The 13,448-nt window shown below is 36.6% G+C and overlaps 1 protein-coding gene across 1 annotated transcript in view; it reads left to right on the top strand.

Annotated features, from left to right (window-relative positions):
* Ccdc39 (coiled-coil domain containing 39) overlaps window positions 1-13,448 on the top strand; it is a gene marked incomplete at its 3' end in the record, with an annotated part of 59,025 nt that overhangs the window by 31,004 nt on the left and 14,573 nt on the right. Inside the window, exons 8-14 of the mRNA XM_013033675.1 lie at window positions 3,184-3,287; window positions 4,057-4,189; window positions 6,689-6,883; window positions 7,931-8,095; window positions 9,884-10,021; window positions 11,719-11,927; window positions 13,091-13,097. Of these exons, the coding sequence (XP_012889129.1) occupies window positions 3,184-3,287; window positions 4,057-4,189; window positions 6,689-6,883; window positions 7,931-8,095; window positions 9,884-10,021; window positions 11,719-11,927; window positions 13,091-13,097 (951 nt within the window). The remainder of the gene's footprint in view (window positions 1-3,183; window positions 3,288-4,056; window positions 4,190-6,688; window positions 6,884-7,930; window positions 8,096-9,883; window positions 10,022-11,718; window positions 11,928-13,090; window positions 13,098-13,448) is intronic.

Here is a 13,448-nt window from a genome sequence, read left to right as displayed (position 1 = left end):
GCTAAATGACTCGTTTTATTCCAAGGCCTGAGTTGGAGCTAGCAGCTCCGCCGAGCTTTGTCGGTATCCAAGATGGAGATCGCCGGTGCTGGGGGGGGGGGAGGGGTGGCCTTCCCTCCTCTGCTCCCTGAGAAGGAGTGAGGATGTCGGGCTTCTACTCACGCCTAGTTTTGGATCCTGGGTTGTCTCTGGTCTGCAATCTGCAGGATGAAGCTGTCTGCTCCTTGTCGGTTCTTGCTGGTGTTGAGTAGAATCCGCTCGCCCGCTGCGTCTGGCTCCTTCGTCCCAGACTCTCAGCGCTCAGGTATAGCCCGGCTGCGGTCTCCACCGCGACCCTGCCGCCGCCGATAGCCCGGCTGTGGTCTCCACTGCGACCCTGCTGCCGCCGCTGTCGCTGGCGGCTGCTGGCTGGTGCTCAGATGTGTATTCTTGCCTTGGCTTTCTCTCACTTGTCTAACTCTCTGTCCTGTGATGGCACACTTGGTGTGTTTCTCTGGCTTAGGACTGTTCACTGGAACTCTAAAACTGCTTTCTATGCGAGAGCTTGTTCAGATTCCAGCTTCTCCTCCGCCATCTTGTCGCCTCCCCTGGATTAGTTAGTTTTTTTTATGCTTCTTTTGGAAAATCTTTATTTTTCTTCTGTTTTAAAAGATAAGTTTACTGAATATAGCAGTGTTGGATGACCATTATCTTGCTTGAAATAAGTCAACACATACTTTCCTGGCCTTTAGGATTTCTGCTAAGCTGTCTGCTTTATTTTGATGAATTTGCCTTTGTAAGCAACTTGGTGTTTCTTTCTTGCAGATTTCAATATTCTTTCTATTGATATATATTCTTAGTGTTTTAAGTATCATATAGCATGTATGTGTTCTTTTCTGCCTACATTTTATTTGAGGTTTTAGTGCCCCACATATGTGGATGACCATTTATCTCCTTATATTTGGGAATTTTTCTGGAGTTATTTTATCAAATAAGTTTTCTGTGCCTTTAGTCAGTATTTCCCTTCCAGCATCTCTACCATAGATTCATAGATTTCATCTTTTAACCAAGACTCAGAGATCTTGGATGTAGTGGCTATGATTGTTTTTTTTTTCTATTGATAACTGAATGCAATCATTCCTCAACTTGAACTTCAATTCCTGATATTCTTTCTTTTGCCTAGCTTTGTTTACTGGTGACATTTTTAATTAATTTTAAAAATTGCATTATTGAGCTTTTTGTTTCCTGATTTTCCTATTGGCTCCCCCACCCCCACCCCCACCCCCGACTATCTCTTTTGGATGAATTTCTCATCTAAGTTGCTGAATTTTGTATTCAGGTCTTCAATTTACTTCCTTACATCTGGATTTTGAATTTTTGCATTTCCCTGAAAACTAATGATGTTGCATACCTTCTCATTTTCCCGTTGCCTATTTGATACCTTCTTTAGAAAAATGTTTTGTTCAGTCTATTCTTTCCCTATTTTTAATTCTGGGTGCCTTTTTCAAAAATTGGTTGACCCTTTGTATTTGGATTTATTTATAGTTTATCTATTCTGTTCCATTGGTGCATATGTCAGCTTTTATGCAAGTAATTTGATTTCTAACTTTATCATACAGTTAAGAAGTATGATTACCTTTTCTTTTTCTTGGTCAAGATTGCTTTAGCTATTTGGAGTTTATTTAGGATATTTTTTCCTACTTCTGAAAAGAATGAAATTGAGATTTTGGTAGGGCTGTTTTGAATCTATAGATAGCTGACAGTTTCAACACTTTAGCAGAGTTATTTTTCCAGTTCATGCAATAGGTTTTCTTCCCATTTACTTGTGTTATCTCTAATTTCTTTTATCAAAATTTTGTAGTTTTCAGTATATAAATTTTTTATTTCATTGTTTAAACTTAATCCTAAGTATCCTACTGTTTTTGTCTCTATTGTAGCTTAGACTTAAAAGTTTTTCTTTTTTAGATGGTACATTGTTAGTGTATGAAATGAGTGTTTTTATATGCTTATTTTTATCTCCTACATTTTTTTTCTTTTTCACAAGATCTTAGATTATAACAAATATTCTTCATTTTTTTAGAAGTTTTTGGGGTTTGAGCTCAGGTTATGCAAGCAGTTGAGCCACTCTACTCCCCACCCCCAAATCCCACCATAGATTTCACAAACTTTTTAAATCAATGAGACAATTCATGTCTTAATGCTTTGTCTTAACAATTTAATTTAGTTTAATTGTAAACCATGTTCTAGAAGGAGGATGTTGTAGTTAGGAGGATGAAGTATTTGAATCTCTTGAAAATTTTCATATCCTGTAGTACTTACGATTTTCTTGAGCATCTTTTTCATATATATCAATCTATCTTACAAAAGATCCTTTCTTTTTTCAGTCCTGGGGTTTGAATTCGGTGTTTCCCACTTGCTTGGCAAGTGCACTACCACTTAAGTCATATACCTAGTCATTATATTGTGAATCTTCCTGAGCACATCTAGTGACATCGAACACTTCTGTATTCACTTTCAACACATATTTGTAGGTCTTTACAGTTTTCTGGCATTAGACAACAAAGCCATTTAAAATATGATGTGAAACTGAGAACATCTATAAATATATATGTTAACTATAAAAAGTTACTGTTTTTTATTGTAAAAATACTGTACAGAGGGGTTACAATTACATGGGCAAGATAATGAGTACATTTCTTATCAAACATTGTAGCCTCCTCCTTTGTTTCCCCTTCCCATCCCATCCTCCCCTGGCCCTCCCACCCAGCCTTTCCCCCTCCCCTTCCCCCCCCCCCAAAGTTGTAGTTTTCGACTTAACGAGTAAGTCTCATTGTTGCAATGGGTCCACCTGTATCCCTATTTAAACGATTTGTTTTTTTCCTTCCCCTCCACAAATTATAACAACATCAAATACAGTGAAAGTAAGGGTTATACTGTGGGGGAGGGACATACAAAGCAACAAAGAAATAATCTTATAAATGTGTTAGAAACAATCGCATGAAAGAAAAAAAACATTTGAATAAATATCTTAGGGTTCATTGCCCTAACATCAACTTATCTGACCTTTTCTGCTTGACTCAGACAAAGTTACTGTTTTTATGGATGTGATACCTATGATGTTTCAGAATAAAACTTTTCAGAAATGCAATTGTTTTATAAGATATAGAATAAATATAAAATTTTTGTCTATTAACTAACAACTAGCTGGATTCTTTAAAAGCCACCGTGAATAGAACGTCCAGTGAGTTACAAGCTCTGAGAAAACATTCTTCTAAAATAAAGAAAGATATTCAGGAAGCAACAGCAAGGTAAGGAAAGAACTATTTAAATTTTTGTTCATTCTGATTCTGGGGCTTGAACTCAGAGCCTCAGGTTCTTGACTTTCTCTTGATTAGAGAAAACAGGTAGTGCTCTACCACTTGAGCCACACTTCTACTTCTGACTTTTTGCCAGATAATTGGAAATAGTAGTTTTGTGGATTTTCCTGGCTAGAATGGGTTCGAATAGTGGTCCTCAGATCTCAGTCTCCTCAGTGGCTAGGGTTATAGGCATGAACTATGAGTACCCAGCTTATTTAAAATTTTTAACTACCTCTAGAAAGCTACTAAACACTTAACATTAGTCTTTTTGGGGGGATGGGGGCTGGTCATGGGGCTTGAACTCTGGGTCTGGGCACTGTCCCTTAACTGCTTTTGTTCAAGCCTTGAGCCATAGTGCCACTTACAGCTTTATCTGTGATTAATTGGAGATAAGAGTTTCATGAATTTTCCTGACTGGGCTGGCTTTGAACCGTGATCCTCAAATCACTAGGATTACACATGCGAGCCACCTGGCACATTAGTCTTTCTTAACTTTCTTTCTTAACTTGTTAAAACCTTGTTTTATAATTTTCCTGTCATTTTTATCACAAGGTCTCAAGAGCACTGTTTTAGGGCCTATGAGATATGTAGTGATAATCAAAATGTTAACAGCAAAAGAAGTTTTCAAATTATATAAACGATTTTAAGAATCAACTTTCTTTGCTTGCATTTAATATTGTGTACACGTTTTCTGTCTTTTCTTCACACACCTGTTTAGGTTATACAAAATAAAAAATCACAATCAGATTGTAAAAAGAAAATTAGACATGATAACTGAGAAAACCATGAGTGTAGAAGAAAAAGCTACCAATTTGGAAGACATGCTAAAGGAAGAGGAAAAAAGCATAAGGGTAAAGTTCCATTAAAAGACCGATAGCACACTTAGCAAGAGTGAATTAGATTCTTGGGGTCCAGAGACTAGAAAGTCTTAGAAGAGGCTCTGCAACTCAGTTAGAATTTAACCTTGAAGGGTCCTTTGCTTCACCCATGTCCTTTGCTCTCCGATGCCTACGTGTGCCCAATGGTCCGGTACCCCTATGTCTGCTATCTTGATGAAAGGACCTTTATTCTGTAACTGATTTTCACCCAATTATCACTTTGTTGTATTGTTTTGTGATCAAATTCCCTTCACAGGCTACATTACTTATATGACATCATCACCTGCTCTCCCATTAACCTCTTATAATCTGGAAGTTACTTTTGCAAATGAAACTCTAAAATACACCACTTCAATAACTTTCTCTTCCCCTCCTCCCAAAACTGGTATGTCCTTCATATGAAAGCCATTTATGAGGAACTGGGAAAGGCTGGCTTCCCATTTCTCCTTTACAAATATCAGAGTGGTCAACTAATAAGTGTCTCATGACACTACAGGTACTGCTTCTTACTCTATTGTGAGGGGCAGAGGAAAGCAGAAAATGGCAGCAAGACTCTGGATATTTTATTTAAGATATGGATCCATTCATATTTGGGTAAAATCCAGCTTTTTCAATGTGTTATAAATATTCCTCAGTAATGAAATCAAGCAGCACCGAGTTAAGTAGCATTTGAGTTCAAATCAGACATCAGTATTTTAAAGTTGTATGTTTTCTTTCCCTATGAGCATGGTTTTCTATGAGACAGTGTAGGACTGAAACTTATAAGAAATCTATGACATTCATATGAAATAGATCTTTTGGTCACATAAAATTAAAAACAGTCTTACATTTAAAAATTATTTATCTATTTTTATAGTGAAAATACCATACAGAGGGGTTACAATTACATGAGCAAGGTAATGAGTACATTTCTTATCAAGCATTTGTTTCCCCTTACTATCCACATTCTTACATTTTTTTGAAGATATTAGTGGGCAGCAAGTACATTAATGGGAACATTAGCGGGGTTGTGTTCATTATCTTTGTTTTCATTGCTGTTGAGTTTTGTTTGTTGAAATAAAAAGCCTCAGCTCTGTCTTTTTTTTTTGAGATATACTCACTTACTTACTACCCAGCACCAACTTTGAAACTTTGCCAAACAATCTTCTAAAAGGTCTTAATCCCAGTGAAAATCACCTATTACATTTAAAAATGCAGAGACTATCAGGTATATCTTGCCTTGTAAGAGTTTAAATATATCAGCAGAGATTTGTCTCCTATTGAGATTCAAAGGGAAATGTACTTATGAGTGTATAAGAGTACAGAGGAAGCCAGGTGCTGGTGGTGCACTCCTGTAATCCTGGTTACTCAAGAGGCTGAGATCTGAGGATCGCGGTTCAAAGCCAGCCTGGGCAAGGAAAGTCTGTGAGACTCTTATCTCCAATTAACCACCAGAAAACTGGAAGTGGTGCTGTAGTCAAGTGGTAGAGCACTCACCTTGAGATGAAGAGCTGAGGGACAGTGCCCAGCCCCAGAGTTCAAGCGCCACGACTGACCAAAAAAAAAGTATTTTGGATATTGGGTGCTAGATTCAGCTTCCAATGAAATAAATTGTATTCAAATGCAATGCCTTTTCAGAATTCATTATTTCCATGTTATTCAAACAATTGTTTCTAAAGGTGAAAGTTCATGACATCACTTATATTTATGTCAAAAATGCCACATAATGATCTGATTCTGTGTATCTCTTCCCAACTGTGCATTTAGAGAATTACTGTTAGTAGCTTGAATTTTGCCATTGTGGGAGTATTTCTAAATGGAAGCCATATTCTCTCTCTGACTCCCATCCAGTGGAGGGCTGGTTACTTAAACACTGAGCTGGTACCTCAAAAGGAAGTAGATTACACAATGTGATTTTCCCCCCCAATTTTACCCTGGAGATTTTAGTGAGCTTTGTAAATGGACAAGCTGTATACCTCCAGTGGATTTTAGTTTCTGAAGAGGCCTATTTCTTTTCTTTCTTTCTTTCTTTTTTTTTTTGGGTCCGGTCGTGGGGCCTGAACTCTGGGCCTGGGCGCTGTCCCTCAGCTCTTCAGCTCAAGGCTAGCACTCTACCACTTGAGCCACAGCGCCACTTCCGTTTTTTTTCTTTTTGCTTATGTGGTGCTGAGGAATTGAACCCAGGGCCTCAGGCATGCAAGGCAAGTGCTCTACCACTGAGCCATCTTCCCAGTCCCTGAAGAGGCCTATTTCTGAGCCTGGGGCAATGTGGGATGGAATTCAGGTCACAGGTCAAGGTGTGAGATTGAGGAATAGAAAACTAATGATCTAGTCCACCAGGACAGACATTATAAGAAACATTGGAAATTATGGGATGGGCTTTTTTTAAGGGCTTAAAAAGGTTGCTTTTGAGTTTCTAAATTATAATGTTCATATAAATAAAATATTTTAAGATATTCTAATTGCATTCATCACTATAATTCTTATTCTCAGGAAGTGGAAGCTCAATTGAACATAGTGAAAGATGTGTTGTTTAAGAAAGTTCAGGAGCTACAGGCTGAGACAACAAAGGAAAAAGCGATTATGTCAGAAATTGAAGGAACCCGTTCCTCTCTGAAGCATCTCAACAATCAGTTACATCGGCGGGACTTTGAAACCTTGAAGCAGCAAGAAATTATGTATAGTCAGGTATGTGGCACTCTTATAAAATCCTTCCACATTGATTTGTTGTAGTTGTGATGATAAAGACACCCCAGTACAGAGTTTGGTGTGGTGGTACCCACCTGTATATAATCTCAGCACTCAGGAGGCTGAAGCAGGAGGATCTTAAGTTTGAGACCAACTTAGGGTACATGGTAAGGGCAAGGTCAACTTGGACCCTGTCTCAATAATCAACAAACAACAACCCCTAGATGCTCCAGTATCTTAAGAAAATATATTCTAAATAATTTTTGGAACAATAAGTAGATGCTGAATGTTGGCTTTAATAATAGGTCACTAAAAGGTCAAAGGAATTTAAAAGCTATGTTTTCCCTCAATCTAAAATAAATGGGCAACAGGAAAAAGCTCTAGGGAGAGAAGGCCATGTTTATAGAAATCTGGGGTGTCTGGACCTAGAGTGAAACAAAGGTCATGACATAGCAAACCTCAAAAAACTGGATGCTGATTTTCACTTATACAAATGTGTAAATCCATAGCTCCCTCCCCAGGCCAGGAGTGAAAGTATTTTTGATGTTTCTGTATTTTGATATATATTAACATATATTTTCTATTTATGCTAATTTCTTAAGTCCTATTTCTCTACATCGCAATTTCCACGCCCAACATATTCTTAATTTCTCCCAAGTACAGTTGCTAATTAAACTGATTTTAAACACTATTCACTGCAAGTTTACCATATACCCTTTTATGGCTATCTGTGACTTTTTGCATCCTGTATGAAATGTCCCCTCAGAAATCCATTCCACTGGATTCCTGAGGCTTTGGGAGTGACTTGGTTGTATTTTTCAGATGGGTTTTGGGTTTTTGTGTCACTCTCATGTATTCTGATTACTGAATAATGGTTGTTGTTCCCCTTAAAATAGGAAGAATTTTATCCCAGATTAGTGAAGCACCAAAGTAAACTCAATAATGCCTCCACGAAACTAAAGGCAGTATTTACTGTGTTGGTAGTTATGGCAATGCCTTTAATTATTTATATCCCCTCACTAACCTCTTTTTAAAAACTATTAACAGGATTTTTACATTCAGCAAGTGGAACGGAGAATGTCACGGTTAAGGGGAGATATTAATACAGAAGAGAAACAAATCCTTGAAGCAAAAATTGTTGAACTCAAGAAAACACTGGAAGAGAAGCAATCAACATGTACCATTTTAGAAACACAGATCAAGAAGCTTCACGTAACTTAGACAAAAACCTTTCTTTGTTTTCAATATCCTATTTACTAGTCATTTTCTTTAAAGTCAATGTGTTCCTAAGATGTAATTGCCAAGTCACCCTAACAAATACCCTAACAAATACTATCAGAATGTAATGTTCCCACCAATAAGGATTTTATTCCATGCTAAATGTTGCATTACCTCCCTCTAATATTCTATTTCACATAATCCTTAAAAGTGTCTTGTGACATTCACATATATATTATATATGTATTCTTTATCAATGCATTTATATGATATATAGTACATATACAGTATATGTATACAAGTTATATAAATATACACATATTATTCTGTGTAAATTTCTATAAGTTTCCAGAGTATGTAGCTAGCCCATAGAGGTAGGGTTTGATTCGTGATCCACTTAAATACTCTTAAAGCATCTACCTACTATGGAGAACATTGATATATCCCAGTTTTATGCCATAATGAATAACCTGAGGCTCTTTACCACTAAAATGTCAGCTAGCCGAAGCAACTGTTTATATGTTGTTGTCTGTTGTCTACTAATTGGTTAAAATATTTCAAATGACATCATTAAGTAAGATGAGAATATTTTTTAATTGTAGGAATTTTGTTTTAAGACCTGAACACGCTGGGAACTTTATAGGGTTTAAATGTTTATTTATTTCCTGTGGGAAGGACTGGTGATGACTGTCCCCTAGTGGTTCCAGTTAGAATTGCCCTGCATAACATTTTGGTTTGGAGTTCATGCCTTGATAAAATATTGATTCACTGTTGTCTTGGTTTACTGGAAAACGATACCAGCTTTGGGACTGGATAAAACCTGTTCTGGATTTTTCACTCTGGCCATTTTAACTTTTCTGCACCCTAGTACACTCATTTATTAATTGGAAAAGAAGATATTGAATATTATTTTAGGGTATTTGGGAAAACTAGAAGTGGTGTATATCTTAACTCAGTGCTTGCAATAGATATGTCATAGCCATCATTGTGTCAATTATTTAGAATACTAGACTACAAGAACATTATGCTAGAGAAAAGGAGAAGAGTCTGTATGTGAGCATGCTTCCTGACTGTGGCCGGGATCGTGTGCATGCTGTGGTGTGGGGACACCGCTGATTCCTTCCTCTTCTAACCTCCTAGCCACGGTGTCTCCATTATTCAGCAAGCTAGTACCTAGCCCTGTTCCAACTCTGCCTTTAATAGACAAGAGAAATACAGTGATTTTTTTAAAAAAAAATTAAAGCTAGTTAATGAAGATTTGCTCTTCTCCACAGTAGTATTTGATTGTAAGGTCATTCTGTATGCCCTTTCCCATGGCACCTCAGATCTTACTTTACAGAAACTTAGTACTTTACAGAAACTCAGTTCTTTAATTCTTTTGTTCCAAATGTAATTTTCTGACATCACACTTTTATACCACTAATTTTACTCTTCTTCTTGTCTGGCTACTGCAAAGGAGGAGGGAAGAGATGGTGTGGGCAGGGGTCAGGAGGCCCTTCTGTTTCTCACAATCTGGACCTTGGGAAAAATCAAACAGTAAACTCTAGAATGGCATCAATGAGTCCTGTACAGCTATCCATGTACATTTCACTAGAAGCATTAACAAGATGATAGAGATGAAAGTATTTGGTTATTAAATGCTGACATAAAAAAGGGAAAATAAGCAATAGTACAATAATATGAGAAACAATTGTAAATATGAGAAATAATTTAATATATCTTTAGTATATATTTACCATGGTTATTTAAAACAAAATTTCATGTACCTTTGCCTTCCTACAGAATGACCTTTACTTTATCAAGAAGTCAAACAGTAAAAATTGTGAGGAAAAGCAGGTTTTCATGAATAAAATAAATGAACTAACACTTTTCATCGACAGATCAGACAAAGAACTTAAGAAAGCCAAAGAATTTAAAGAGGTGCGATAAACTTGTTTGCATAATTTTAAAAGTGGTGTATTTCTATGTTAACTATAGAAAAATTTAAAATACAGTGAATAATGAAGAAGAAAATAAGTCATTATGGTCACTCTACTTAAAGTGTTAAAGTCGATTATTCCTTTTGGTCAAAACTGACTTTATCTGTTGGATTTATACATATTTAATGTATTTTAATACATACATTTAATGTATAATACATGTTTTCTAAACATTAACTGCTATTTTGAAAATAAGTCTTAAAAGACTTTGAGTACATTGCATGAAGTTAGCATAGTTTAAGCAGATTTTACTCCTGGGTATGATTGTTTCTACTGTTTTGTTGTACACTATAATGTGCAGTGCCCATATCTATATAGATGTAGAATTGTTCAATTGATTTCTTGAGATACATTTCTATATGTGTAATTATGATTCAAAAATGAGATGCTCATAGTGTCTCAAAATGCTTTTTAAGTCAAATTACCCTCTTGAGGTTTCAATTCATACCTCCTACCAGCCATATGTAAGTGATTCTTTTTTTGTTTACTTCCACTGAGAATATTTTAAGTTATAAAATTGTTGTCAATTTGATGCGTCATATCCCATGATTTTAGTTTGCCTCTTGACAAACATGCAGTAATTATACAAAGGTGTTTATGAGTACAATGCACCATGGGTCCATGTCACCTCTTCCATCATTCTTCCCCCTCTTTCTCATTCCATCTTACTCACAAGTTATGTAGCTCAATTATTTACATGGTGGACCTTAAATACAATGACTTACTTGTTCACCCTTCCTCCCTCTACTCCTAACTTATCCTTGCCCTACCCCCAACAAAAATCTCAACATTCTATTCATGATTGAATAGTTTTAAAATAAAAGTGTGCTTCAATAGTATCTTATAAGATTTATTTTAGAGTATAAAATGTTCACCCATAGGACTTTGTTGTTTTCTGGGTATTATAAGTTTCAACTTTTAGGAATGAGTTTTTCCTTTTTATAATAATACTTGAATTTAAAATTGAACTATTTAAAATTATTTGAAATAACTGTAAGTCTCCCCTTATTATAAAGAAAAGTTAGAATCATGACTTTGAACACATTAAGATCTTTGATAATGTCTGAATCAATGATCCCATTTTAAAAAGGTACCTTTTGGATCTGAGAAGGTGGCTCAGTGGTAGAGTGCTTACCTTGCATGCATGAGGCCCTGGGTTTGACTCCTCAGCACCACATAAGCAGAAAATGCCAGAAGTGGCACTGTGGCTCAAGCAGTAGAGTGCTATCCTTGAGTTGAAGAGCTCAGGGACAGCACCCAGGCCCAGAGTCCAGGCCCCATGACTGACAAAAAAACTTTTTCAAGTTTGACTTTTTGTGTATGTGTGTGTGTGCCAGTACTGGGGCTTGAACTCAGGCCCTGGGCACTGTCCCTTAACTTTTTCAGTAAGGTTGGTGTTCTGAACTTCTGCCTGTGTGTGTGTGTGTGTGTGTGTGGTTAACTAGAGTTAAAAGTCTCATGAACTTTCCTTCCTGGGTTGGCTTTGAACCATGATATTCAGATCTTAGCCTCCTGAGTAGCTAGGATTACAGGCATGAGCCACTGACACCTGGCTAAGTTTGACTTTTATAGCAATACAAAAATATTTTGGTATAAAAATAAATATTCCAATATTTGAAAATTATGTTATTTCAACAGGAATTGATGATAGATTACAATCTTTTAAAACTGGAGGTTAAGCGCACTCGAGAACTGCTTCACAGTAAGGCTGAGGAAATTGTTTCACTGGAAAAAAGAAAACAGCAATTACGTACAGCCATGGAAGAGCGAAGTGAAGAAATTAAGGTTCACAAAACCATGTTGGCCGCCCAGATACGATGTGTGGATCAAGAACGGCAAATCATAAGGTAATTGTGAAGGTGTTGAAACATTACTGAAGAATTGGGAAACAAACATGAGGGTGATGTGAGCAACCCTGTCCCTTCCACTGCTTGTGGGATGGCCATCTCTATTACTCACAAGCAAAGGCTTTTCCTTAGGGTGAATCAGAGCCAGACGTCTAGGCTGTTTCTTCTCTCTTTCCTTTGACTAATCCTGTGATCTTTAGAGCCTCTGGTTTACTTTTTTTTTTAAGATTGTGCTGTTTTTTTGTGTGTGCTTTCAATGGAGAAATACATTATCTGTTTATAAAATAGCTCTTGAAAAATACAGGGAGTACAGATACTATAAAACAAAGCAAACTTAATTGTAAAGGTGTCTGTGTTTGTGTAGCTTCAGAGTTAGATTGACATCGCCAGGCACAGATTTAGTCTTGTCATTTTGTTTGCACATTGGGGAGAAAATTTTCAGTTTATTAAGCGTTTCATGTAACTGCATCCAAGTTTTGCCAGGCTGGAAACTTGGACCTTTTCTGTTTTACTTTAAGATCACTAATCGATTTGGAATTCATTTTTGTGCATGGCTGAGGACTAATATTTTCCTGTAGAAGTATTCAGCAGCTTTACCAAACCTCTAATTCACCTACAGATTCTGATATTCTAGGTATTCTTTCATATTAAAATTTGAATTATCATAGCTATGCTTCTTTCTTTCCAATCTATACTTTTTCTTTCTCTTTCTATATTGTACTTGCTAAGACCTCTAGTTCAGTTCTGAATAGTGGTGATTACAGCAACTTTTTTTCCTTATTCCTGTTCTCAGTAGGAAAACCATGCATTGTTTTGCCATTAACCCTAAGAGTGGCTGTGTTTTCATATATATTTATTTTTTGCTGTGCTGGAGATCCAACCCGGGACTTCCTGACATCTGGACAAACTAGGCTACTTCCGTTCCCTAGTTTGTTTTGAGATATCCTTTTCCATTTTCTTCAATAACAGATTGTTTATTTGTTTAACTAGAATGGATGTTGACATTTTCTTCATTCATTAACATGAATGAATTAACAGCTCAGTCTGTTCATGTAATTAATTATATTGATCAGTTTTTCAGAGTTAAGCCAAGCTAACATTTTTGCATCTGTACTTATGGGTACAAATGACTTACAGTTTTCTTTGCTCTAATGCCTTTTTAGGTTTCAGGTTATAAAAGTGTTATGTATACCTTTGTATTTTGTGTCTCATATTTTTCTATATTGTATCTATGTTTGTAAAAATAGAATACATTGGATTTTTAAAGACTATTGGTAAAGCCACTGGGGGCCTAGAATTTTCTAATGGGGAAAGATTTTCAACCACTGGTTAAATTAATTTATTACTATAGAAAAATGCAGTTTGGGGTTGGGAAGGTGACTCAGTGGTAGAGCGCTTGTCTTGCATGCATGAGGCCCTGGGTTCAATTCCTCAGCATCACATAAGCAAAGAGAAAAAAGCCGGAAGTGGCGCTGTGGCTCAAGTGGTAGAGTGCTAGCCTTGAGCTGAAGAGCTGAGGGA

This window comes from Dipodomys ordii, unplaced genomic scaffold (assembly GCF_000151885.1).
Source record: "Dipodomys ordii isolate 6190 unplaced genomic scaffold, Dord_2.0 Scaffold175, whole genome shotgun sequence".
Lineage (NCBI taxonomy): Eukaryota > Metazoa > Chordata > Mammalia > Rodentia > Heteromyidae > Dipodomys > Dipodomys ordii.
The sequence above is the reverse complement of the archived record's forward strand: the minus strand, read 5'-3'. Positions and strand labels throughout refer to the sequence as shown.